Raw genomic sequence first — 27,125 nt, forward strand, 5'->3', positions numbered from 1 at the left:
ACTGGACAATCGAAACATTTTGATAAATTTAGCATCCGATAATAAAAACGGGTCTTGAGGTTGTCGTTGAGCATTTATGTGCTGCTGATTTTCCGCTGCCTCCAAATATTCAATAAAAAATATATTAATTAGTTCATCCATTACCGCTAATAAATATCAAACGCAATGCTTTTAACGTCACTTTATCGATAACGTCAACTGATTGTGTGCTCGCTATAATTCGAATCGTATACGTCGTTATTTGGCGCATTCGCATTTAAGCGAATAGTCAAAAATTGGGATTTCAATACTTTCGATACTTAGCGAATGATCTATAACGAAGCGAAGGGTCAAAAATCGAGACCCAGAGCTCCAAATGGATTTTTTATGAATTAGGCATTCCAAATCACGTGATATAATATGGCTGCTGGATGGCGAAACTGTCATCCATAGGCGTATCCAATGTTTAAACCACTTCATATTTACTTTGCTATCACAATTTCACAAATTTCGTTACACAATTAACAAAAAAACAAAACCAAACAGGATATTCTTTACAAATTTGTCAATATTCAATGTAAACATTAGATACGACATGACCACCCCCCTTAACTATGTCTATGGCCATGTCGCTTTAGCCATCCACCGACCACCACTGACAGTTCATTGGAATCCCTAATTAAACTGGAAATGTCTACTAAACCAAATATCCGGCATTATTGATTTGTGTACAGTGACTTGAGTACAATTTATTTGCTCAATCTTTATCGGAATGCTGGAAGGTTTGCTAAAACTATAAAAAGTATTGAAAACAAGAAAATTATTTGTTTACAGTTTATTTTTAAAATTATTACATTTATAATAAAATGACAAAGACTGTTTCTAAAGCCATTTAATGTGAATGAAATAAATCTGAAAATTTGTACACTAATATACAGATATACATACATCTACTTAAATTATATTACACTTAACAACTAAAATAGTAGTATTAATATCAAAATAAATTCGAAAAGAACACACATTCGTTATGAATCTCCCATCTTTCGTCAATTTGTCTTTGGAAAGACACTTCTCCAAGAAATTAACGCACCACCTTAAAAATAGGTCAGTTTTGATGTCTCGAATATCCTAAACCTGTTGTCCGATTTAAGTGGTTCTTTTAATATATTATAGCCTTATTCTTTAACAATGTCGCTGTAATAATATTGTTGCTAGACAGGTAAATTGCCATTGTATACCTACCGAATGTACCAATCAAACTTTGTTTTTTTTTCTCGTTCGCAACACCCTAGCGTTTATAAAATACTGAAATTAAAATCCAACTATAGCCTCAGGTTTTCGTAACATTTTGTTTTTTGATTCATTCGCTTATGTTGGACAATAAAAAAGTTAGGTAGTTTAACAACTAGTCATGTTTTACATAATTTTATCCGCATTTTCTGCTTAGTTTAATAAAGACGCCTAAATCAGGCTATGAGAAATTAACAATTTGATAAGTGTCAAATTGTTAACAGTCAAAAAGTGTCCGGTTTGTTGGGGAAATTAGTATATTTATTATTTAAAGTTTCAATTAAAACCGTAATCTTTTTTTGTTGTTTGGTGGCAATGGAACGCGCTACAAAGGAATTTGACCCGCGATTAGTTTGTTCAAGCAGTTGCCTTACATAACAGCGAAGGACTTAACTACCATGCTATCGGCTCCTTACATTGGTAGCAATGCTAATGCACGGTAATGCAAAACGTTACATTGCAGGAACTGTAACCGAATATTTATAACAGGTAAATTTTCAAATCAACAAGTAACTTTGAATTGGTCACAGTATTATTGTATAAATCTTAACCCGATCGAACATTTGTGGGACATAATTGTCAGAAGACTACAGCGTTTGCCACCTCCTAGAAACTTACAAGAGGTAGAAACAGTAGCTCTCTGAATTTGGAATAATAGTGATCAAGACCAAATAGCAAACCTCATTTGTAATATAAAAGTACATATTATCTCTTTTATTATCGAACATAAGCGAATGAATCAAAAAACAAAATGTTAAGAAAGCCTAACGCTACATCTGAGTTGCAATTTCAATATTTTATAAATTCTAGAATATTCCTCAGGGTGTTCCAAACTTTGGAACATTTACCTGTTTAGCAACAATATTATTACAGCGATATTGTCAAGAAATAAGGCTATAACATATTAAAAAAACACTCAAATCGGACAACAGGTTTAGGAAATTCGAGGCATCAAAAATGTCTTAATTTTAAGACGGTGCGTTAATTTCTTGGAGAAGTGCAGGAGAAACAGAACGAACTGCCATTTCTGTTAAAAATTGAGCGACTAGTTTAATCACAAAACCTAAAAAAATTGCAACTAAATTTTTAAGCAAAAAACCGCCCCATGACACAGACGGACACTTAACGAAATCTATAAAATGGTCTACGAACTTGGCAACACTGCCAAGAGTTCTATACAGCATTCCACGATAAGAATAGAAGATTGCGGAGATAGTCACATGTATTTATTATGAACGATAGAAGCGCGCTGATGCCATGCCGTCCTCCATAGAATAATCATAATCGGCAGACGAGTAGCCCCAATGCCCGAGAGGCTTGGCAACACTGATCTTCGTAAGCGCAATGTTCTATTCTTAACGTAGAACGCTGTATACATATATACCAACAACAATAAGAGAAGGAAAAGAAAACCATGTACGGAATACTATTTCACATAAAAACCTGACCAAAACGAAAATTTCAAAAACTAGAATTTCGGAACGATTCTTGTAGTTATATGTGACGTCATTTGACAATATCCCCACTCCAAGAATTCTAACCAAAGAAATTTGACAGCTGTCACTTCGTAACACGTTTTGGCTGTGTTTAGTTGTGAGGTTTTACTACTCTTTTTTTGTATGAACTGCCTTTTTTTGTTTATTTTTGGAGTTATACTTCTTCAGGCTTTAAAGAAGCTGCATTAAACATCGGCCTAAAAATAAATGAAGACAAAACAAAATACATGGTCGTCTCAAAACAAGAACGACGGCGAATAAGGCAAAACATTACTATAAACGATCACAACTTCGAAGTAGTTAAAGAATTTAAATATCTAGGAGCAACAATCACAAATGACAACAAATTAGAGCGAGAAGTTGAAACGCGAATAATGGCAGGAAACAGATCTTTCTTTGCCATGAAACATCTAATGAAGCCAAAACTTCTTTCACGAGGTGTAAAAATCCAGATATATAATACCATAATACGACCAGCAGTCGCGTATGGAAGCGAAATATGGACGCTAACAAAAAGAGAAGTAAATAAACTGTTGGTGTGGGAACGTAAAATACTTCGAATGATATATGGCCCTTGCAGAGACAGCGTGACAAACGAATGGAGGCGCAGATACAATAACGAGCTAGAGTCTCTATTCGGAAAAGAAAATCTAGTCAGATATATAAAGGCAAATAGACTCGGATGGGCAGGGCATGTGATATGCAGTAACGACAATCACCTTATAAACAATGTGTTCTGGGAAAGGCCAGATGGAAGAAGGTCTGTAGGGAAAAAGGTGGAAAGATGCAGTCAAAGAAGATCTAGAGAAAATGGGAATGCGACATTGAGAATTAGTGGCACGGGACCGACAAACATGGAAGGCAATAGTAAACGCGGCAAAGACTCACGAAGAGTTGTAGCGCCATTTATGATGATGACTTCTTCAGGTGCGATTGGGAAAAATATTGAGAGTGAATTTTTACGATGCGCACGCACACCGACAGGAAAAAGCAACAATATGAAGTTAGTTGCTAAATCTTGAGTAAGTTACGTCAGTGCAAATAAACAATGTGAAAAAATATATTGGCGTGTTTGTTAATTCAATTATATATACGACGGTGATAGTTTATTAGTAAATATGTTTACTGATACTGATAATTGACTGATGAATAAGGAATGGTTTGACCAAGATTGCCAACAAGTAATACATAGCAAAAATATAGCTTGACAGAAATGTCTAAAAAGGGATTCCTGATAGAATAGAAGGGCATATAGAGAACTGAGAAAAGAGAGAAATGTTGAATAGAAAAATACAACAGATTACAGATTATAACAACAGAAGAGAGACTCAAAAATTTTACAAGGAAACCAAGCAATACAAAAGGATACATGACAAGATCAACAGTTTGCAAGGACAAAAATGGGACAATTATTAGCGAGAAACAGGAACTAATGAGAAGGTGGAATGAGTATTTTCAAGAGCTCGTAAGTCCAGAAAGAGAACAAAATTAAGATGAATAGTCCAGGAACCGAAGCTTTTCACCTCGCATTTTTTACAGAATGAATCGATTTGCTTGAAAATTTGAGAATAAGTAGTGGATAGTCTAAGGATCAAAATCTATATGATGCCGAAAGGCGCTTTTACCATGGGGGTGGTTGCCACCCCATCTAGGGGTGGAAATTTTTTATTATACTTTAACCGTAAAAGTTGATAAAAACATTCAGTCTAGGCAAAAAACGTTCTATATATTTTTTTGATAAGATTAATAGTTTTCGATTTCTTCGCTATCGAAAGTGTTAATTTTATATCTAAAAAGTCAATGTTTTTCGATGGTATACTCATTTACGATTCACTCAATTTTTGCAGTAAAAAAATTTTTTTAAACCAAGTTCTTGGTAATTAAATAACCTACAATTTCATATTTAAACATTTTTTCGTATCTCTGATGCTAATCTTTCTATTCTGAAGAGAATGGCATTTTTTACCAAAATACAAAAATTTTTTATTCGCTTAAAAACTCATTTTTAATTTTTTTTAACTAATCATTCTAAGCCAGTCAAACTTCTAGAATCTATTAGTAATACATAAAGAATTAATAAGGCCAATGACTAAGACCACCGCTAACTTAAATGATTATGCTTCCAATTAGTTTTCTCCTTTTTTTTTTCAAAAAAAATGTATTAATTTTTTAACAGTAACTTTTTTATTTTTTATGTTAAAAAGTTTGTTAAAAAATAATTGTGTAGATTTGTACAAGATCTATAAGGCTGTTAATATCAAATCCTTTTAAAAGCCGCAGTCACAAAAAGACGTGACATTGAAAGGGTTGGTAAAGGTGGTTTTTGCATGTTATTACAAGTTTTAATTGTCAATAGCTCACTCAATTTTTGCCCTAGAAAAAATTTTTGCAAACCAAGTCCTTGGGAATTAAATAAACTACAATTTTATAAAAATCTTGAATGGGTTGCATGTGAGAGTTCATTTTAAATGAAGTAAAAGTCAGACTTACTCTCAATAAGATTGAGAGTAAGTCTGACTTTTACTTCATTTACAATTTTATATTTAAATATTTTTTCGTATCTCTGATATATCTGTTCGCTAAACTCAGACGCAACTTTCTAGATATTTTAGTCGGTAATTTTGCCAATTTTAGTAAAATTGGCAAAAAATAATTACTAAATAGTTAACAATCACTAAATAGTTAGTAATTTTGCCAATTTTTGCAAAATTGGCAAAAAACAAAAAAATTATCGACTAAAATATCTAGCCAGTTGCGTCCGAGTTTAGCGAACCGACTATACGATTCTTGCTATTCTGAAGAAAAGGGCATTTTTTACCAAACTACAAAAATTCGTTATTCGCTTTTAACTCCATTTTTTTAAAACTAATCATCATTCTAAGCAGATTAAACTTCTAGGACCTATTAAAAATACATAAGTAAAGAACACCAAATCAGGTCAATGACTAATTTTAATTAGGGTGGTGATTAGGGGGTTGTTTTCGATCACTTTTTGCTGAAAAAAAAATAGGGACGGATATTCTTTTCATTATAAGTCACTTAATTTTTGAGCTAGAGATTTTTTTTTATTTCTGGAGATAGATAATTTTAAAAACTTTAAATTATCTTGAAAAAGTTATCCTCGAGAAATGTATAGTTTTCCCGTCTTTTGACTTTGAAACTACAATGTTTAGCATTTGACGAAGTAGAGCTAACATATAATAAAGTATAGATCGAGTACTATTGGTCTTAAAGAAAACTAAAGAAAAAAGTTTTGTTTATTTTTTCAAAAGGTATATTTTTGTTAGTAAAGTTGTTTTGATAGAACGAAAACTTTTTGAGTTAGCAGAAAACTGATTAAAAACATGGATTTTTTCGATATAAAACTAACACTTTCGATAGGGAATTAATCGAAAACTATTAATTTTATCAAAAAAATATATAGAATGTTTTTTGCTTATAATAAATGCTTTTATCAAGTTTTGCGGTCAAAATATAATAAAAAATTTCCACCCCCGAGATGGGGTGGCAACCACCCCCATGGTAAAAGCGCCTTTTGGCATCATATAGATTTTGATCCTTGGACTATCCACTACTTATTCTCAAATTTCCAAACAAATCTATCCATTCTGTAAAAATTGCGAGGTTTTGTCCTATTTTAAGCTTCATTTCTTGGACTATAATATACTATTATGTCATTAATTTCAATTCTGTATCATACCGTATCAAAAAATATATGTAAATATTTATATCCCTAAACTTTTGCCAAATGTAAAAACTATAAATCTTTTACATTCGCACAATTTTCTACGACGACCGTTGTCTTACCCTTTATTACAAATAATTCACATAGCAGAACAACTAGTTGAGCAACCAACATTGGAGGAAACTATACACGTCATGAAACATCTAAAAAATAACAAAGCATCTGGCACAGATGGAATAACTGCAGAACTGATAAAGAAAGGTGGACATGAAGGACACTAGAAGTCATCCCAGAAGATTGGAAAGTAGGAATCACACTTCCTATGTACAAAGGGGGAGACAAAAGACTTTAAAAAGTTTTTGAAATTTTCGTTTTTGGGCAGCTTTTTTAAGTAAAATACCACTTTGTGCGTTGAAAAAGAAGAATAACTGAAGGAAGAAGGTTATAGTAATTGTCTAGTGAACGTAATACAACAGAAGACTGCATATATGTAGTGTTTATTGTCAGTAAATGTTAGATATATGTGTAGTACCAGCCATCTCAGAGATTCTATTCAGCTCAGCGGGGTGCTATTGTTGGAGGTATGGAATTCCATAAACAATGGATCTACCTATTTTATGAAATAATATCTTGTTTATGTAATTTCACATTTCCAACAATAGCACCCCACTCAGCTGATGTTAATGAGTCTCTTAGATACCTGGTAGGGGTATAAATAAAAATCAACTTTGCTCCGTCTCGGTCATTTACGGCATTTTAAAACCAAAATCACAATCACTTTGAAAAAGCACTGTTCAAGTTCAGTCTAGTACATTGTCCAATACAAAAGTGTTTATAATGTTTGTTTACATAATCTAAATATAATCGTGCACCTGTATATAGAACTTTTGACGGAAACGGTTATAAAAAACGTCACTTAAGATAAGAAAAACGAAAAGTTCCATAAAACAAGTACATCAGTAGATTAAAAATTGATAAGTTTGTTCGTACGATTGATGTATAAAACGTTATGTAACACTTACGGATCAATATTCATTTCTGTTATTCAAGTAGCAGTCTAAACTCATTTTTTAGGCTATGTTAGGTTAGGTCTAGCAGTGATGACAGCCTCAGCCCATTTCTATTCAATATGCTGATGGATGAAATAATAGAAGATATGGAATCGCTACAACTAGGATACAGACTCGGTCACAGTAGAATCAGTATAGAGTGCTATGCGAATGAAGCAGCCCTGATTGCAGAGGATGAGCATGACCTTCAAAGACGACTTTATCGATTCTACCAAGAATGTCGACGACTCAACATAAACATATCCATGTAGAAAATAAAATACATTACCATTGCGAAAGATCTAATTAGATGCAAGCTCGTGGTAGAGGAGAAACCCATAGAACAGCTAAATCAGTTCAAATATCTAGATGTAGATTTATCAAGTTATCATGACCCAGCCAGAGACCTAAGGGAACAAATAAACAACACCGTAGTCATGTCCGGATGTTTAAGAGATGTGGTCTGGAATAACCCATATATGAGAATGGACAGCAAAGTTAGAATTTATAAAATATCAGACCTGTTATGACCTATGGTATTGAATCAAGAGAAGACACCAAGAATATTTGGAAAGCAAGGTCCAGGAAGACGAAAAACATCCTGGTTAAAGAACATCAGAACCTGGTTCGATACAACATACGTGCAGCTTGAATCTGGAAGAATTCATTCATGAAGAAACTGGCTAAATGGGCGCAGTTCCCAAAGGCCATAAAAGAGAAAAAGAAGAAGAAGAATATGTTTCGACTGTGTTGTTTTTGAATGACCTATTGATGAAAAGCCATGTTAAAACGGGATATAAAACACATTGAATGGAACAGTAGAGGTAAAAATATCCAAAAAATATCTAGAAACCGTGGAATATTTAACAACTAACGTTCTGGTGATACCCTATGCATCAACCACATATAACATCACTCTGCATCCGTTCTAGCATATTTTTTAATTTGTTGATCACGGGCAAGTATATCTTTCATCCCTAATGTAAGTTATATACCAATGGTGTTAACCTTTTCAGTCAAAAACTTTTTCCGAGTGCTCATATTACGTTGAATACATTAATACAATATAATAAGATGTAGATAAGGTAGATATATTTGCTTTCTGGTAAGATATATACAAAAACTGGAATGTACTGAGGATCAAGGTATATAGTTGGTGTCAATTCTAGAATTTTACGTAATCGAAATGCTAATCAACAATAAAAATGCACAAATTAGATTGCTCAAAAGGAATTTGACACGTTCCAGACTTTTTACTGTATACTGCTTTTTTAATTTTATATATTATTACTCTAAAGCTCTAATTAAAAAGTCTATTACAAATGTGACAAATACCCTTAACATTATTAATGACGCTAACGACAAAAAATTTAGTTGTCCTTAGTAGAATATAGAAAAGTCAATATTAATAATATTTAAGGAATGGCATTTTGTCTAATATATTCAAAGCCAAGAAAAATCTTGAAATGTGGCAACATCGCATGATCATATTTGCTATGGAATATTCATTGAAAGAAGGATCAGACATCGTTGGAGAGAGTAGGGGGTGAGCCGTACTTCTTCTACGTACATACGTGTTAGGATCTGTTAACCTGTTTTTTGCTTGGCTGTGAATAAATTACAGAATCATACCATTCGTAAAATAGATAAAATGTGTCAAACTTGTCCTACAATTTTCCACATTTTAAAAAAATTCTCAACAAAATATCAGTTAAAAGTCTAGTTATATATAAACATTATAGTCTTTGTTTGTGGACGTTCTTCCATGAAGAAATGAAGAACTTTGGACCACAAGTCCAATCACTTTACTTACATATATATTCAAAAGATTTGTGATATATCCCTAAATACACGAATCCCTAAAATTTGGGATAGGTCTCAATAGATCAGTGGAAACTGCTCTACCAGATACAACACCCTGTCAGGTACGTAAGTCGTCTACAGACAATTGACAGAAAAACTTCGAACGAATCTAGTACCCATAGTTCAGTTTTAAAAGATATCATTCAAATATTTAATTGTTCTCAAGTTGTACCAAAAATAGTGTAGCTAGATGTCCAGAAAAAGTTTGACACGCATGGCATAACTATCTTATAAACTCAAAAATCATTGTCCAATTTGAAGGCCCAGAACCTTTCTGTGGCATCACTAAAGATGCTACAAAAAATGAGGTTCAGAAGTGGCTGACTAGGAATTATTAAAAAAAATGAAGAACCACTCAAGGGCAAATTCAGACTACGAAAATAATCAAGAATATTGATAAAAAACACTCGAAAATTTGATGAACCTCAATAAACGAGAGATCAAAACGGTCACTGAAATGGTGACTGGACATTGCCGTTTAAGAAACCACCTTTAAAAATTAGATAAGGTGAAAGAACCATGGTACCGAAGTGCGAAATGGATGAAGAGACTACCATACACATACTGTGCCATTGCAATATGATGTGAGGCAGGATTTCACTGATCAACTGAGGTTTGAACCAGAAGAGATCCTAAAACTACCAATAAGAAAACTGTTGGTCTTCTCTGAAATTAAAACTATGTTATGAGTTGGCATCTGCACACTACGCTCTAGTGTAAAGTGGGTTGCCTAATAAAACCTTTTTATTGAGAAAATTTTTAAAATTGTAGGAATAATGTCACAAGGATATATTAAATGATTTAGAAATTTGCTTTGTATCATCAACGTTTTGTTAAATGACTACGTTTCAATTGCATGTACAGACAAAAATATTGATTCCATTAACAATTTATGGTCATAGTTTTCTCTTAATTACCTAATAACGTTAATTCATTATATTACAAGATATTTCTGATTGACATATTGCTTTGAATGACACCTACCTACATAGTCTATTCGAATACGAAACTAGAGAAATAGATATAGGAGGCGGTTCCATGACATCTCCTAACGCCGCCAATTCGTCACGGCGACAGTTCGTAACGGTATAATTCGTAAAGGCAACATTTCATTTTTTTGGCATATTTAGTACCTATTACTGAATTTATACTAAAATGCATTTTGCATACATTCCTATACTAAAAGTAATGGTACTTTTTTTAGGACCACTTCTTTTTAAATATATTTCACACTTGGTACTTTTTTTAGAGCCACTTCTTTTTAAATATATTTTTGCGTATTTTATACACTTCTCCAAGAAATTAACGCACCACTTTAAAAATGCGCCATTTTTGATGTCTCGAATTTCCTAAACTTGTCCGATTTAAGTGATTTTTTTAATATGTTATAGCCTTATTCTTTAACAATATCGCTGTAATATTGTTGCTGGACAGGTAAATTGTCTTTGTCAATCAAACTGTGATTTTTTCTCAAATTTCGCATGACCCTGTGGAATATTCTAGCATTTATAAAATACTGAAATTAAAACCCAACTATAGCCTCATGTTTTCTTAACATTCTGTTTTTTTATTCATTCGCTTATGTTGGACAATAAAAAAGTTAGGTACTTTAACAACTACCCTTGTTTTTCGTCAATACAGGGTGTTTTTAAATAAGTATGGCAAATTTTAAGGGGTAATTATGCATGAAAAAATAATGACAGTTTGCTTTATAAACGTGTGTCCGCCAATGCTTCGTTTCCGAGATTGTGCACTCAGAAAATTTATGCGTTTTAAAATGCACAACAAATCACGTTAAAATAATTAAGTTGATCTGCTTAATTTAATTAATAAAAGTATTCATTTCATAAACGTTCGCTAATGATATGATATTGATTTGAATACATAAGAAAAATGTAATTATTTAAAATTAAGGGAATTTCCTTTTCTTTGATATCTAATATTACTTCTTTGTAAATTAAATATTATCACATATAATTTAAAAGAACCACATTTAAAATAAAGCAGCATTGTTAAATTGTTTTACTTGTCTACTAACATTAATAAGGCGGCGATACAATCAAATATACACATTTTTATTTTAATTTGCTTTTCTGAAATTTTTACTAGTATTTCCCTTTAAATCAATTATTAGCGGATATATGATTTAAAAGAACCACATTCGAATCAAACAGCAATGCATTATTATATGAAGATGTTTCCCCGTCTGCTTAAATCAATAAGACATCCTTTTAATTTTATGTGAACATTTTTATTTTAAGAGCGAGAAGATATTGTTTCTATAAGATTCTACTATATTTAGTAGAAATTCTACTGAGTTGGCAACACTGATCAGAAAGCCGCTGTTTACGTCTATGCGGTCTATGTGCATTTCGTTCGGCCATTTCGGCAATGGTGTCCAGTGTCCGCGTGCTCGTGTTAATAGTGTGAATAAAAGTTGTGCATAATACAGTTTACAGTTGTTTCCAATAATATCCTTTTATATTCTTAAACCCGTGAGAATTGAGAAATTTGTAAGGCGGTTACATCCCCTTATAATATATTAGCGATAATATGGCAGAGCCACTAAGCATTATCCTGGCAAATGCAAATGGCGATAACACTGAACCCGGTGTTCTCGACGAAGCCACCGGCGGCGGCGTTAACACCAAAGAAGACGGCGTTGTTATCTTAAATTTGACACTTGATGAACTAAATAATTCGACACGTTAAGATTTACTAGAGGCGGGTTCAACTGAAAAATTAGAATTAGAGGAAACAGACGTTGACCTTGATCGGCTACAAACATTGCTAGAAGGCTGGAATCTATTGCAACTTTTACCAATGCTAAAAGGTAATTATGAAGAAAATATTATTGAGACCTATTTTAACAATGTTGTTTTTATATATTCCAAAAAAGTTTTTCATATTTCTTGCTTTCGATATATACCTAGGGTGTGTATTCATCATTTAATCATTATTTTAGATTGCGGTGTAACATACAGAAGCTTAATTTATCTGTCTGTAGATGACATTAAAGAAGCAATCTCAGATATTGGTTTAAGGGCCGAATTTCGGTCCAAGTTATTCATTTGGAGAAAAGATGAGGTATGTTCTTGTATTAAGTTTATGTATAATAAGTGTTTTCGAATCTCTTGTATAATTGTACCTATGTACAAATGTTTCTGCTAAAATTTAGGAATATATTAAATATATTATAATATAATATCTATATACAGTGCTAGTCAAAAGTCCGTACCGCCCACATATCTTTTGAACGGTTATACCTATAATAGTGAAATTTGGAGGGAAGAAATAAAGGGACATAAGCTTCTTAACTAGTCATGACAGGTGACGTAATAGTGACAGATGATTTTACAGGGCCACTGTGACAGATAATTTTAAATAGGACCTTATGGCAAGTGATACCTCCTTTGAAAGGTATTGAAAATACCTATAGGGCTTTTCATTCACAGTCATTTGTTTGGAGCTTCTGTCAAATGTCGTATAATCCCCGAAACAAATGACAATCAATGAAAAGCCCTATTCAGTCAGACTAATTCTGTTTGAACATGTTGACATAAAAACTACTAGAGAATTGAAAAACGTCAACTTTTTTTGACAAAAAGCCATAGGCGGACATTTAAATGTTTATTAATTAAATGCGAAACTACAATATTATATTTATTTAATTTATTCACCAAAATCAAAATCAACTTAAACAAAAAAAATTAGTATGTCGGAATAGGTATTTTGAATACCTTTCAAACGAGGTATCACTTGCCATAAGGTCCCATTTAAAATTATCAGTCACAGTGGCTCTGTAACGTCATCTGTCACTATTATTTCATGACTAGTTAAGAAGCTTATGTCCGTTTATTTCCTCCCTCCCAATTTTACTATTATAAGTATAACCGTTGAAAAGATAGGAGGGGGGTATGGACTTTAGACTAGCACTGTATATTAATTTATAGTATGTAGTAATTTTCTTTACATTTTTTACACACATGGGTGTTGAAATTTTTCTTACAAACTGACGATTTATTTATTGCTCTAAAACCGGTTGAGATATGCAAATGAAATGTGGTGGGTTTTAAGAGGTAGTTATTACCCTTTTTGATATAAAATTAGGAATTTAATATTTACCATTGGCGCGCATACAAGTAATATGGCCCGTATGTGCACCACTGGCGAACATAAAATTCTTAATTGTATGTCAATAAATGCACAATAACTACCTTTTAAAACCCACCAAATTTCATTTGCATATCTCGGATGGTTTTAGAACAATAAATAAATCGTCAGTTTGTAAGAAAAAATTTAACATCCTGTATCTCGGAAACGAAGCATTTGCGGACATACGTTTATAAAGCAAACCGTGATTATTTTTTCATGCAGAATTACCCCTTAAAGTTTGCCATACTTATTTAAAAACACCCTGTATTGATGAAAAACAAAGCTAGTTGTTAAAGTAATTGGTACACCTGTTATACAAAGACAATTTACCTGTCTAGCAACAGTATTATTACAGCGGTATTGTTAAAGAATAGCGCTCATGTTAAAAAAAAAAACAATTAAGTCGGAAAATAGGTTTAGGAAATTCGAGAAATTAAAAATGACCAATTTTTAATGTGGTGCGTTAATGTCTTGGAGAAGAGTATTCTTGAAATATGATAACTAAAGATTTTTTTTTTAATTTTAATATCTTGAATTAAAACTTGAAAGTAGTAAAACTAAGTCTGCAAATAATGTAATAAATAATAACAGTTTCATAATAATTAATACAATATACATTACTAGATCGCATTTATTTAAAGATATACATAATTAAAAATATATATAATATATATGCTGGTTCGTTAAATTGACAAACGTAATTTCAATTGTAACTGTAATAAATGTTAACTTCCACGTTAAAAACAATAAGAATTCAATTTTGACGTTACGAAATATACCATTACGAACTGTTGCCGTTACGAATTTTTGGGGTTACGGATTGTCCGTTACGAGTCGTGGGATTACCAACTGCCGCGTTACGAGATGCCTTGTCACGATAGGAGACAGGGTGGGAAACTCATACTAAATCATTTCTATGTACATTAGATCAATAATTATTGTTACTAATATAAATAAAACAAATCTAAAATTTATTAACAAAATCTGAATCTTATAAGACACTAAATAATAATCAGGTACTGTTCACAGGGACAAAAACCGTATCAGTAGAGTTTTTAGTCAACAGGGTAAAAAATAGTGTAAATAAATAATTAATTGTATATAATATAATATATGAGTGACAAAGGTTGAATTATATTTCAACGTTTTCACATTTTTTTAAAATGGATGAAAACAATATTTTTTTACTTAAGTTTCTTTCTTTTAAATAATTTGTTTATTATATTCGTTTACAATAAGTTAAATATTATATTTTTTCTACTTTGTTATTTTCTTTTTTAAATCTACTTTGGCAACGCTGTGATGAGAAAGCTCTACCTACGACATGAAGTGGGTTGTTCGCGCTAACCCGCTTTGCCGGCGTATATCTTCTAGCCCGTTTTAAATGTATAATAAATATATGTCTCTGTGTCGCTCTCATTAAAGGCGCATACAAACCATGAGAAATTTCTCAATCGGTATAATGTCAATTCTGTCTTAGGTGATTCCCAGCAACATTTTTAAATTTGGTAAAAAATGATTTTATCTTGTTTACTAGCAATAGATTTTTTGCGTCTATGATAAGTCTCTACGATAAGTCTTACGTTTATTCTGATAAAAGCATATCACTGTTCATTAGTGTTAGTATCTTCCTCTTCTTCTTTTTCTTTTATATGGGCAGTACTGCCCGTTTTTCTTCAACGGTGCCTTTCATTCTGTCCCTAAATTGTCATTCCATCTTTTCCTTGGGCGTCCTATACTTCTTCTGCCTAGCGGTGACTTATCCCTGGCTATTCTTACAATCCTTGATTCAGACATCCTGCTTATGTGTTGATTCCACTCTTCTTTTCTGTTCTTTACCCAGGTATTTATATTGTCTACCCCACATATGCGTCTGATTTCCTCACTTCTTACCCTGTCCTGTAGTCCTTTCCAGCAATCTTTTTTAAGATCTTCATTTCGTTGGTCTCCAAATGTCTTTGTAAAATGAACCAGTGCTCAAAGAACCAACGGGATGCCTCGGAACAGTGTTAGTATGACTCCCGAAAATAATGGAAAATGGACAGCCTAAGTTTGACGTCACAAATGTCACAAAATTGCGAGGAGCTTATATTGACTCATTTTGCTCCTCCCAATTTTGTGACGTCAATACTTAGGATGTCCATTGTGGCATTGCATGAAGATTATTGAAGATGGTCGTTTGTATGAATCACTGGTATCGTAAGATGGCAGAAGTGTCGCTATTGTAATATGGTATGCCAAATATTGACTGCATTACTGACACTACTCAGTTTGCGTCCAACCAACGGTAGGCACGTTCTTGTCATCAACAGCGGCACATTTTTAGTTGGGTCAGTGTTGAAGAAATATAGTGGCACTTTTTACTTACAAATTGATACAGGTTTTGCCCCAGTACCCTGAAACTTTTCGGAAACACATACAAGATACAGACATAGATCCTTGAGTATTGATTTTTGTATTGATATGCAAAAACACCAATAAACATACGTTTTGTCTCAAACATTTTTAAAATCACTGGTATAGGGGAAAATTGTTCACACCGCCGAGACTTGGGTCTCATCGTCATCTAAGCGAAAAAAACAAAAAAAAATCTAATTACAAACTATTAACAAATCGCTCATGGGCTACAATAGCGGCACAACTAAAAAAAACGTGTTTTGGACTAGGAATATGTGTACATGTTAAAATGCATATTATTTTCAGCATTAATACCGGCACAACTCATAATTCAATTTTAGGCCGTAAGATGGCAGAAGTGTCGTTATTGTATTATGTGATTAGTCTCAAATATTGTCTGCATTACTGACACTACTGTATGTAGTTTGCGTCCAACCAATGATAGTATCAGGCCACATTCTTGTCATCAACAGTGGCAAATTTCGAGTTGGGTCAGTGTTGCAGAAATAGTTGACTTTCTCTAGTGACACTTTTGCGAGTGTTATTTTATAATCTTATTTTTTAATATTTAATATAAGATTTTGTAATTTTTGTAGTGGCGTAACTCAAAACATTTTTTCAAAACTGGCATTTAAAATATGAATTAAAAAAAAATAAAATCAAAACTATGCACACATTATTAAGTGACCCTTTTAGAGATGATATCAACTTGAAGATTATCTTTGTTCAAGCAAACTAAAGCATTTTTACGCATTTTCTTAGCAATGTAAACTTTAAATCTATTTATCTCAAAACATGATTTTTCGAGTTGTGTCGCTATTGCAGCCCATGAGCGTAAATCAAACGAAAACAAAATCATCGCTAACTTATTTTTGTACTTGTGTCAGTTGTGCTCGACTGATTGATGATGTTTAGACCATTATAATGACAGTATCATATTCACCGGATGAATCAAATATGTCGAATATGTCGTCACCTGAATAATAAAGTGAATGTTTAAATAAATGATATCTAAAGCATCCTCTGTTTTACCAAATCCCAGATACTGTTATTCATGTCCAACGAGACTAGTATTCAGATAGACACAAATTAAAAATCGACTAAACTACGTTCGTTACCAAGATAAGCTCGAACTCGCAGTGAACCGGTGTCGTATCGTCACAGCTTGTCATTGGTTAAAAATTAATTTCTAACCAATGACAAGCAGACGACGCGACACACCCACCGATGCGTATGACAGCGAGCTTATCTTGGCATAGGACGTAGTATAGTACTCTTTGGAAAGATATTTTTGCTCTACCGTAAAGCCACATGGACTCAAAATAGAATGACTTGGAAAAAACATGCAATAGAACTATTTTTAATAATATCTTAATATCTTAAAATCGACGGGAAATGACACATTTTTGTGAAAGCAATTGCATAACAAAGTGACAGGTGCTACATGCATACTCCGTGGCATTCCAACCCTTTGTGGATTTTAGCCGACTTGAGACATGCCTCCATTCCACTCTTTCTTGAGCAACTTCCATCCAATTCTCCATGCCCTTAGATTTAAGGTCTCCTGCTATGTTATCTCGCCACCGGAGTCGAGGTCGTCCACGCGATCTTCTTCCAGTTTGCCACGTGGTCTTCTTCCAGTTAGGACTTCTTTCCGTACCAGCCTAGGGTAAGAAGAGAACAAGTGGGTCGCGGTGGAGGTGGAGGTCGCGGTCGATCACCTTTTAGGTGATCGTTAGGAGGTGGTCTTGATCCGGGCGATTTGTTTCCTAGGGCAGTTTTTGGGAGTCTATTCTCATCCATTCGTCTTACATGGTTGTACCACATCCTCTTGCGCTGTCTTCCCCATCTTACAATATCTTTAATTTTGCATGGCTCTCTAATGTCTGTATTTCTTACTCTGTCTCTTCTTGTTTTCCCCACTATTGTTCTTAGGGTTTTCATTTCGGTAACTCTTAGCATCTGTTTCGTTTTGTTGGTGTCTTCGCGCACTTCTATGCCATATGTCATGATCGGTCGTATGCAAGTCTTGTAGATTCTAATTTTACTATCTGTACGCATATTATGGATTTGACCAGACTATCTTCCGCAGACATCCTGACAATGCAGATGCTTTGTTGATCTGACTCCTCAGGTCCTTTACTGGGTCGTGAGTGCTTGATATATCTATGCCCAGATATCTGAATTGCATCACCTGTTCTATGGGGTTGTTCTCAACCACTAACTTACATCTGAGCGGATCTTTTGCTATTGTCATACACTTAGTTTTGTTGGTAGAAATGTTCATATTTAGTTTGCGGCTTACTTGAAAGAACTGAAAGAGCTGTCTCTGAAGATCATCTTCTGATTCAGCAATAATTGCTGCATCATCTGCGTAACACACCATACCAATTCTTTTGTTGCCCATTCTATATCCGAGATTAAGAGATGTTACTTTGTTTATAATTCCTTGTCTAATTCCTCCTGGTGTTGGAATATTTTCAGTGAACTGGTCTTCTGCCCTAACTTTGGTTACGTTGTTGTTATTTAGGTTATGGACTATCTTTGTTATGCTGGTCGGTGTTTTATTTTCTATTAATATATTTAGAATGTCTCCCAGGCGAACTCTGTCAAACGCCTTCGTCAGATCAATGAAGCAAATATACGCCGGCATGCCGAACTCTATAGCTTTTTCTTTTATTTGTCTGTTAATACTGCGTCTGTTATAGATCGCCCCTTTGTAAAATCTTGTTGTTCTTCAGCATTAGTGATTTGTTTTTCCAGTTTGTTCTTGCCTGTTTATACTTTTCACTGTTGATGTGCGAGGGATTTTGTAGCATGTCCTATCTAACCATGTTTCTTTCTTTTGTGGATTTTCTGTTCTACTGTTAGTAGCTGTCATTCCAGTTAGGGGACCTGGCGTTAAGGTACACAACTATGATTATTGGTCTTCTATGTTGAAGAATGCGTGCTTGATAGGTGTGCAAAGTTTTGCACAAAATTAAACCTATTTTATTCGTAGTCCTGTCGCCAGGGGGGGTACAACGGCCTCGTTAATTCAGATGGACTTACCCAAGTTTTTTTTATGTATTTTGACCCGTAGAACACGAATTTTTTGGGTAACAGTTGATCCGGATGTCGATAAGATTGTTATAGACCAAGAACTTGAGGAATCAAATAACAGCGATTTTTGGCAAAACAAAACAATATTTTGTATTTTTTGGGTCATTTTAAGCAAAAAATATTTCTACAAGTTTTTTAGTAGGATGCACAGTTTTCGAGATAAACGCGGTTGAACTTTGAAAAAATCGAAAAACTGCAATTTTTAAACCCGAATAACTTTTGATTAAAAAATAAAATAGCAATTCTGCTTAGCGCCTTTGAAAGTTCAAGTCAAATTATGTCGGTTTTGATTATTTGCATTGCTAAAAATTTATTGTGTTATTGTTAAACAAAGCTACAAACAACTAGTGCGTGAGTGATGTTTCTATGATTTCTCATTTAAAATCGAACGAGTAGGTAGAATAGGTACTAGTGCAATCAAGACTATTTCTACGTTACATGCGTTAAAACGCATGTAAAAGCACGGGAAACCCTACGTGTTTATAGCTTTGTTAAACAATAAAAAAATAAATTTTTACCAATGCAAATAATCAAAACCGATATAATTTGACTTAAACTTTCAAATGCGGTAAGCAGACTTGCTATTTTATTTTTTAATCAAAAGTTATTCGGGTTCAAAAATTGCAATTTTTCGATTTTTTTAAAGTTCAACCGCGTTTATCTCGAAAACTGTGCATCCTACGAAAAAACTTGTAGAAATATTTTTTACTTAAAATGGCCCAAAAAATACAAAATATTGTTTTGTTTTGCCAAAAATCGCTGTTATTTGATTCCTCAAGTTCTTGGTCTATAACAATCTTATCGACATTCGGATCAACTGTTACCCAAAAAATTCGTGTTCTACGGGTCAAAATACATAAAAAAAACTTGAGTAAGTCCATCTGAATTAACGAGGCCGTTGTACCCCCCCTGGCGACAGGACTATCGATTTGTATGATCGATTGCAATCAGTTTGGTCGCTGCAAAAATGACCAACTTTTTTAAGAAACTTAGTATCATCAACTCGTATCATTGGACAACAGTTATTGAACACTCAATAGAAATCAAATACATGCTACCCCCATTTATTTCAGAATTAACACCAAGTGTTATAAATTTTGATTTGTATTATAGTATTTTTAATTTTTATTCTATGTACAGTGTTAGATACAGAAATACCAACGCAAATTGCTTAATCTAGGTTAGGTTTGGTTACCAACATGTCAACGTTTGTCATTTCTGCATATTTTGAGGATGTTTCTGATATTTAGGTCCAATACTTACTCAATAGTGACGACATTATCTATTATTATTATTTATATGAAACTGCAATGAAAGATTGAAGGTGAAATTTGAAGAAAATAGGAAGATTACAGCAATTTTGTTAGACCATCACTTTCTCCAGATGTGAAAGATAAAAATATGGTAAAATTATTTAAGAAAAGTACAAAAATAGTGATTGAAACGCAGTACTTCTTGAGTATAAATGTTCGATTATAGACTTTGCCATTGTTGTCTAAAATGCTGTCTCCAAACTAGTAATATTCTAAGAATTTGTTCAAATTCAAAGTCAGTTTCGTCTATCATCGAAAATCGTCACTAAAGAAACACTGCAAGTAGATTGTTACTTACATAATATAATGAAAAATAATGAAGCAATGTGTGAAGGAACTAACTAAATATCAGTTACAGATGAATATTGTGGAAGATTAAAGCTAACTCTCTTAAAAATCGGTCTCACGTTATATAAATAATTTATTATAGCATATTCCTATAGCAAATATATTGGAAGCTAGTATCCAAGGCTCAGAGACAATTCACACTAGTCCGCGAAATACAAATACAATAGCACTTTCACAGTTTAAAGCTCACAAACTAGGTTGAACTAAGGTTATATCGGGTCTTGTTTCTCATGCATATGTCATTATTGGTCTTACACTGGCTTTATAAATTATTGACTTCATCTCAGTGTTAATATGTCGGATTCGCCATATAGTGTTCTTAAGGCATCCTGCCAGTCTATTTGCTTTTTGTACTTGATCTATCACTTCTTTATCCAGATCTCTATAGCTGGACAGTTTAATTTAACTTTCCATTACTTTTTAAATACTAATGCCATTAATTTCTGTTTTATATCTGATTGATTCTTTGCTGATTAAGATAGTTTTAGTTTTCTGAGATGATATTGTCATATTAAATTATTTGGCTCCTGTGTTGTCTGTGGACTAGTCTTTGCAGACTATCTTCATTTTGGGCTATCAATATTCTTTGTTTCCCATTTTGTATATCCTCTTACTTTGTTGACACTTTTCACGATTTCATCCATTATTTAATTGAAGAGCATAGGGCTCAATGGACCCCCCTGTCTTATTCATTCCACTGGCTATGTCTGTAGGTTGTGTAAGTTGTCCATCTATCATGACTTCCATTTTGTTGTTTTGGTAGATATTTGCAATAGTTTTTATAATATTTAAAGAACTTCTCTATTATACAGAAGATGGATTACATTTCTGAGTCTTACTCTGTCAAATGCTTTTTCTTTACGTCAAATAGACACAGAAATGCTGGTCTATTAAACTCTAGTACTCTAGTGATATCTCAGTAATTTGTTTTATGAAGAATATTGCATTTGTACATGATATTTCAGTACGAAAACCCTGTTCTTCATCTGCTACACTTATTCTCTGATTCATTGGTTCTTGTAAAATTTTAATTGTAAGTTTGAGGGTAGTATTTTACAGTTATTTTTATTCTGTAGTTTTCTGGCTGTTTTTTATTTCCTCTTCTGTTGATTAGATACTATACTAAACATTTTGACGAGTTTACAATGGTTTAATAACTTCAGCCACTTTGAATTTGGTAATACGTAGATTATGTACACGGAACTTTGCAAGAATATGAGTTTTTCCTCTTTATCAGGTGTTTCTACAGTGTGAAGAGTGAACACTACTAAAGAATAATATGCTTGAAAGCATACAAAGCAAGGAAGAGATGGTTGCAGAACAAAAAAGTATGGAAAACTGTATTATTGTGTTTCTTTGTGATACCATATCATTAAAGTCTTGAATACATTGTCTGCAAACTGATTTTTAAAAGAGTTAGTTTTAGTTAGTATTAAAATCCATATTACCATTCACTAATCGTTAGAAATAAGTTTAAATGTTAGTGAGTAAGAGAGTAAAATATCTAACGCAAGTATGAGTAATATACAAGAGGGAAAAAGAAGCAAGCCAGGTCAGTCTGTTTAGTCAGTCTTAAACTTTCGTAACACTTTCTACAAAAGACGTATTTCTTTACTTGATCAACCAATCAATATTATTTAAATGTTGGTTTAAATAGAATATGATATCTTATAATTTTTTTCTTTACTTCGTATCATTGAAATATGTTCACAGGTACTGTGATGTATTTTTTTATCATGGAATGAGGTCACCTTTATCTCTTTGCCAAAAAAAGAACAATGCAACAAAGTGTAAAGACTGATCAGTCTGATGAGCCATTCCTTAAAATTATTCCTCAAAGTTTTTCATTACAGAATCTCCACAAAATGCGATAAGGTTATTGGTTGCTCACAATTTAGATTTAGAAAAGTACGAGGGAGGCACTAGTTGCAACCAAAGTGCTAGCCCAGAACTGCTACGATCAAAGGAAAGATGTAATGATGAGCTTTATAGATTACGAAAAAGCGTTCGATAAAGTACATATACTAAAACAACTCGACATAGATCAAAAAGACTAAACAACGCAAGCTCAAAATATTTAAAAAAAAAGAGGCTTTGAAAAAAAAAACAAGTACAAAAGAATAAAAGAAAGCACACAGTCATTTAGACCAAAATTCACGATATGCAAAGAGAAATTCTTCTTAAAGTTCCCTCTCCTATCGGAGGTTGGATATCATAATGGCTATGGTCACTTTGTTTTCTGCTGCTCTGAACAGTTGTAATGAACTACAGTTAAACCATTCTCTAAGGCTCCTCAGCCAGGAGATGCGTCTTCTTCTTATGCTTCTTCCTTGGATCCTTGCATAATAATTCTCATCAACTCATATTTTTCTCCTCTGGTAATGTGACAGAAATATTCCAGTTTTCTAGTTTTTATACTGTTCATAATTTCTAACTTCTTATTTAAACGTCGTAGCACTTCAACATTGGTAATCCTTTGAACCCACTGAATTTTCAATATTCTTCTGTAACACCACATTTCGAACGCTTTTATTGTTCTTATGTGTTGTCTCTTCAATGACCAAGCTTCCATTCCGTATAGTAATATAGAAAATACGTAGCACCTTAGAGCCCTCAATCTGAGAGGCAACTGAAGGTCTTTGTTTGTAAGCAGTGTCTTCATTTTTATAAATGCTTACCTTGCAGTTTCAATTTGGACTTTAATTTCTTTACTTTGGTCATTTTTGTCATCAACCCAGGTTCCCAGATATTTGTATGTCTTTACTTTTTCTATTTGGGTTTGCTCTATCATTAACCTTTCATTTCCATGTTGTATTTTTGAGACAATCATAAATTTAGTTTTTGTCTTGTTTATTTTTAGTCCGTATCGAATGCAATAATCGTTAATTCAATTTAGAAATTCTTGTAGCGATTCCAGGGTGTCTGCCATTATAATGGTGTCATCAGCGAATCTTATGTTATTTACTATTCTTCCGTTTATAGAGATTCCATCCCTTAGCTCCGCTGTCGCTTCCTGAAATATGGCTTCACTGTACACGTTAAACAGTAGCGGCGACAGAACACAACCCTGTCTTACCCCCGCCTTTTGATTCCAATACAGATTGATGATAATTCGTAAATCTCGTCTGTCTATATCTCTGTTTTTCAATAATTCTAAGTTTTTCATGTCGGACCCTGTCGAACGCTTTTTCGAAGTCGATGAAACAGGAGTAAATATCTAGGTTCATATCTAAGCATCTTTGAGAGAGGACATTAAACGCAAACAATGCCTCTCTTGTTCCAAGTCCTTTGCGGAACCCAAATTGGGTATCATCCATATCATCTTCTAGCTTTCTGTATAATCTTCCATGAATCACCTTTAGAAATATGTCCTCTTTAGCAAAGAGGACAGATAACTATTAACAGAGGAGCAATAAATTATGAGGAGATGGAAAGAATACTTCGAAGAAAACCTTAACACCGACAATAAAAATGAACAAAACGAGACAATATATTTATACGGAGGAGCAGAACATTAAAAATCCGAGTTATTAAGAAGTGGTTTAGATAATAAACATAAAGAAACTAAACAGAAATAAAGCACCAGGGACGGACGGAATTTTGGCAGAATTATTAAAACGGGGGATCCGAACTTTGGGGAAAAATTCATTATCCATTCATTTATTTCTTATCAGCTAAAAAAAAATTAAGAATCTGTGACGTCTTTTGTAGAAAATATTGTTCCAATATTTGTGCGATTAACAGTGAATTAGGAAAAATTGAACTGAATTATCTGTACTAGTTTTTATATGTATTTAATTTTGATTAATATATTAATTTGTTAAACGTATACTAGAAATCAAACTCAGTTTTTATAAACTTTTTAACATTTAACACGTTAAATAAAAAACAAAAGATTAAAGATCATAAAATATTAAAAAAGGGCGTTAACCCTTACAAGGAAAAACATAAAAACTAGCACATATGTATGACAAATTAACATACGTGGTGGCGATTAAATGTCAACAGTCAGTTAAAGGTTAGTACACAATAGCGTCGATTGATGTCGTTAGACAGACAGAGAGACATTTCAAACATATGTCTTACCCTGATCCGTATCTGGATCGGTGTGATAATGGTAACCCTGAGTAACACCTTCGTGCGAGTGAGCTCTACCTAACCGATGCAACCGCGCCATTTGCGCTGCAACACTGTAAGCGGGCGGTTGTCGTCTACCAGGACCTGAAGAAAACAAACGAGTTAAGATTTAGTATAACAACATATTAGAATAACAATACAAACATTTCCAACTCATTGAACGTGATAATGTTTAAATTTTTACAAGCAAACTAAATATTTTCGTGTTTGATTCGTTTCTGATACGCGTCAAAAACAACTACCCCTTGTCTAAGAGCTTTCCTGCGCCCATGGTCGATAGGTGTCTCTTAATGGAACAATGTCGGAAAAAAAATCATTTTAAGACGGCTGATTCTTTCATATATTGTTCCCTATACTTCCTCGAACACCGTACCGGCCATCTGGCTACTGATACAGGTTGCGTTCATTACTGCGCAGCACACTTGTACAGGTAAACATATCGAATTTAAAATTATTGTAAGACAAAAAATTTTTTGTCATTACTTTTTCAACATTATTAGAAATATGAACTGTAATTGTTAGACATTTCTGTGGTTTAAAAAGTAATGACAAAAAAATGTTTAGTTCTAAAATAATTTAAATTCAATATACAGGGTGATTAATGAGTGGGATAAAGCTCAGTAGATCCGCTATAGTAAAAGATAGCAATAAAAGTTAATAATAAAAATTGTGGCCAACTTTCAGCTTCACATTACGAAATTAGTTAGATTGTTACAGGGTGTTCGATAACATATTGGCACACCAAACTTATGTTTTTTTAAATGGAACACCCTATATTTTATTTTATATTCGAAATCCTCCTAACTTCCCCATCACAAAAATATAAAGGTTTGTTATGTTATATAGGGTTTTTACAAAGTTATAAATTTTTTTTTAAATCGTAACAAGTTCAGCACCCTGTATAAATAAAAAAAAAAGCACAACAGCGATGGTTTATTGGTGCCATATTTTTTTGTTGATTGTGAAAATTTTTAAGAATTGTTGATATTGCTAATTTTCCTTATATCGAATACAGGGTGAGTCAAAACGCAAGTACATTCTTTTCTCAGAAATTTTAAATGGAACACCCTGTATTTTATATTACTATCGAAAAATATCATTACTGTACTTTAATTTTTGAAGTTATACTTCTTTACGGGCGTAATGACGGTGAAATTTTATATGGGAAAACCTAGCGACCGGGCGCATGCGCATTATAACTTTGTTCTGATTGGATGTTCAAATGACATGACAAAAATTATCCAATATGGCAGCTGTGGCACAGCTGTGGGACTGTGTTTGGTTATAATGTATGCTTGTTGCGTTTTAAAATTTGTAGGAAGAGAAACAACAAACAAAAAGTTAGTTAATGGTTATACTGCCTTTTTAAATAGTTTTCATATTATATTTTTGGACTTATTTACATAGAAGAGATGATTGTTGCATGCCAATGTGAAAGCTCATCAAACTGTGCCTAGTATGAGTGCCGCAGATCTCGCTTATTCAAAGCTAAAGAATCTTTCACTGGTAAGTGTTTTATAAATAGTTGATCAAATTTTGTTATGATATTTGAACATAGCCACTTTGCACGACGCAAGTGATTGCGAAATGTATTAGTCGTTATACGGGCTCCGATACCTACCTTGAACCTACCAAAATACATAAGTAGTATGTAATACTTTTTTTTACATAATTTGATTACCATCAAAATTTATATCAATATTCACCTAATATATTGTCTTCTTACCCTATGTTTTGTTGTATTTTTTCAATTCTAAATCATTTCAATTCAAAATCAAAATAATTTGATTTACATAAGTTAAAAATGTCAAAAGGTTAATCTGTTTAGTTAGACGATCTTCGCACATAATGACAAGCTGCCTCTGTGGTGCAGTTTTAATGCGGGTGAATCCCAATACAACGCAAATACCAGCCGCGTGGTAAGTTGGTTCGAATCCCAATAGAAACTTTTATTTTTTTATTTTTTTTTATACATTTTATGATTGTAAGTATATTTATTATATAATTTTATTTTCAGAAAATACGTATTTAGTTAAAAATTTTTCCGACAATTAATGTTCAGAAATCATTTGTGGCATTTTTAATGTGTTTGTGTGTGTTTTATTTTTTTATTATTTTAATTTTTGGCACTGTTTTAATAAAAATGTTTGAGAAGTATTAAGTATAAATTAATTTAATATTTAAATAAAATATAAATAAAAAGTATATTAATTTCGTTTATAATCATATAATCATATAATCATATAATAGAAGTATAACTTCTTACGTGCGTACAAAGTACACACACATTCTTTTTGTATAATATTCC

At 32.9% G+C, this 27,125-nt stretch overlaps 1 protein-coding gene across 6 annotated transcripts in view; it reads right to left on the reverse strand.

Moving 5' to 3' along the window:
* Window positions 1–799: 799 nt before the first annotated feature.
* Window positions 800–27,125, reverse strand: part of LOC114325085 (rap guanine nucleotide exchange factor 2-like) — an 849,570-nt gene continuing 823,244 nt past the window's right edge. For all 6 annotated transcript variants that reach the window (XM_050660024.1, XM_050660022.1, XM_050660023.1 and 3 more), the window contains 2 exons: window positions 24,767–24,901; window positions 800–16,086 (listed from right to left, as the gene is read on the reverse strand). In XM_050660024.1, the coding sequence (XP_050515981.1) occupies window positions 16,055–16,086; window positions 24,767–24,901 (167 nt within the window). In that variant the 3' untranslated portion in view covers window positions 800–16,054. The remainder of the gene's footprint in view (window positions 16,087–24,766; window positions 24,902–27,125) is intronic.

This window comes from Diabrotica virgifera, chromosome 9 (genome assembly GCF_917563875.1).
Source record: "Diabrotica virgifera virgifera chromosome 9, PGI_DIABVI_V3a".
In the NCBI taxonomy this organism is placed as follows: domain Eukaryota; kingdom Metazoa; phylum Arthropoda; class Insecta; order Coleoptera; family Chrysomelidae; genus Diabrotica; species Diabrotica virgifera.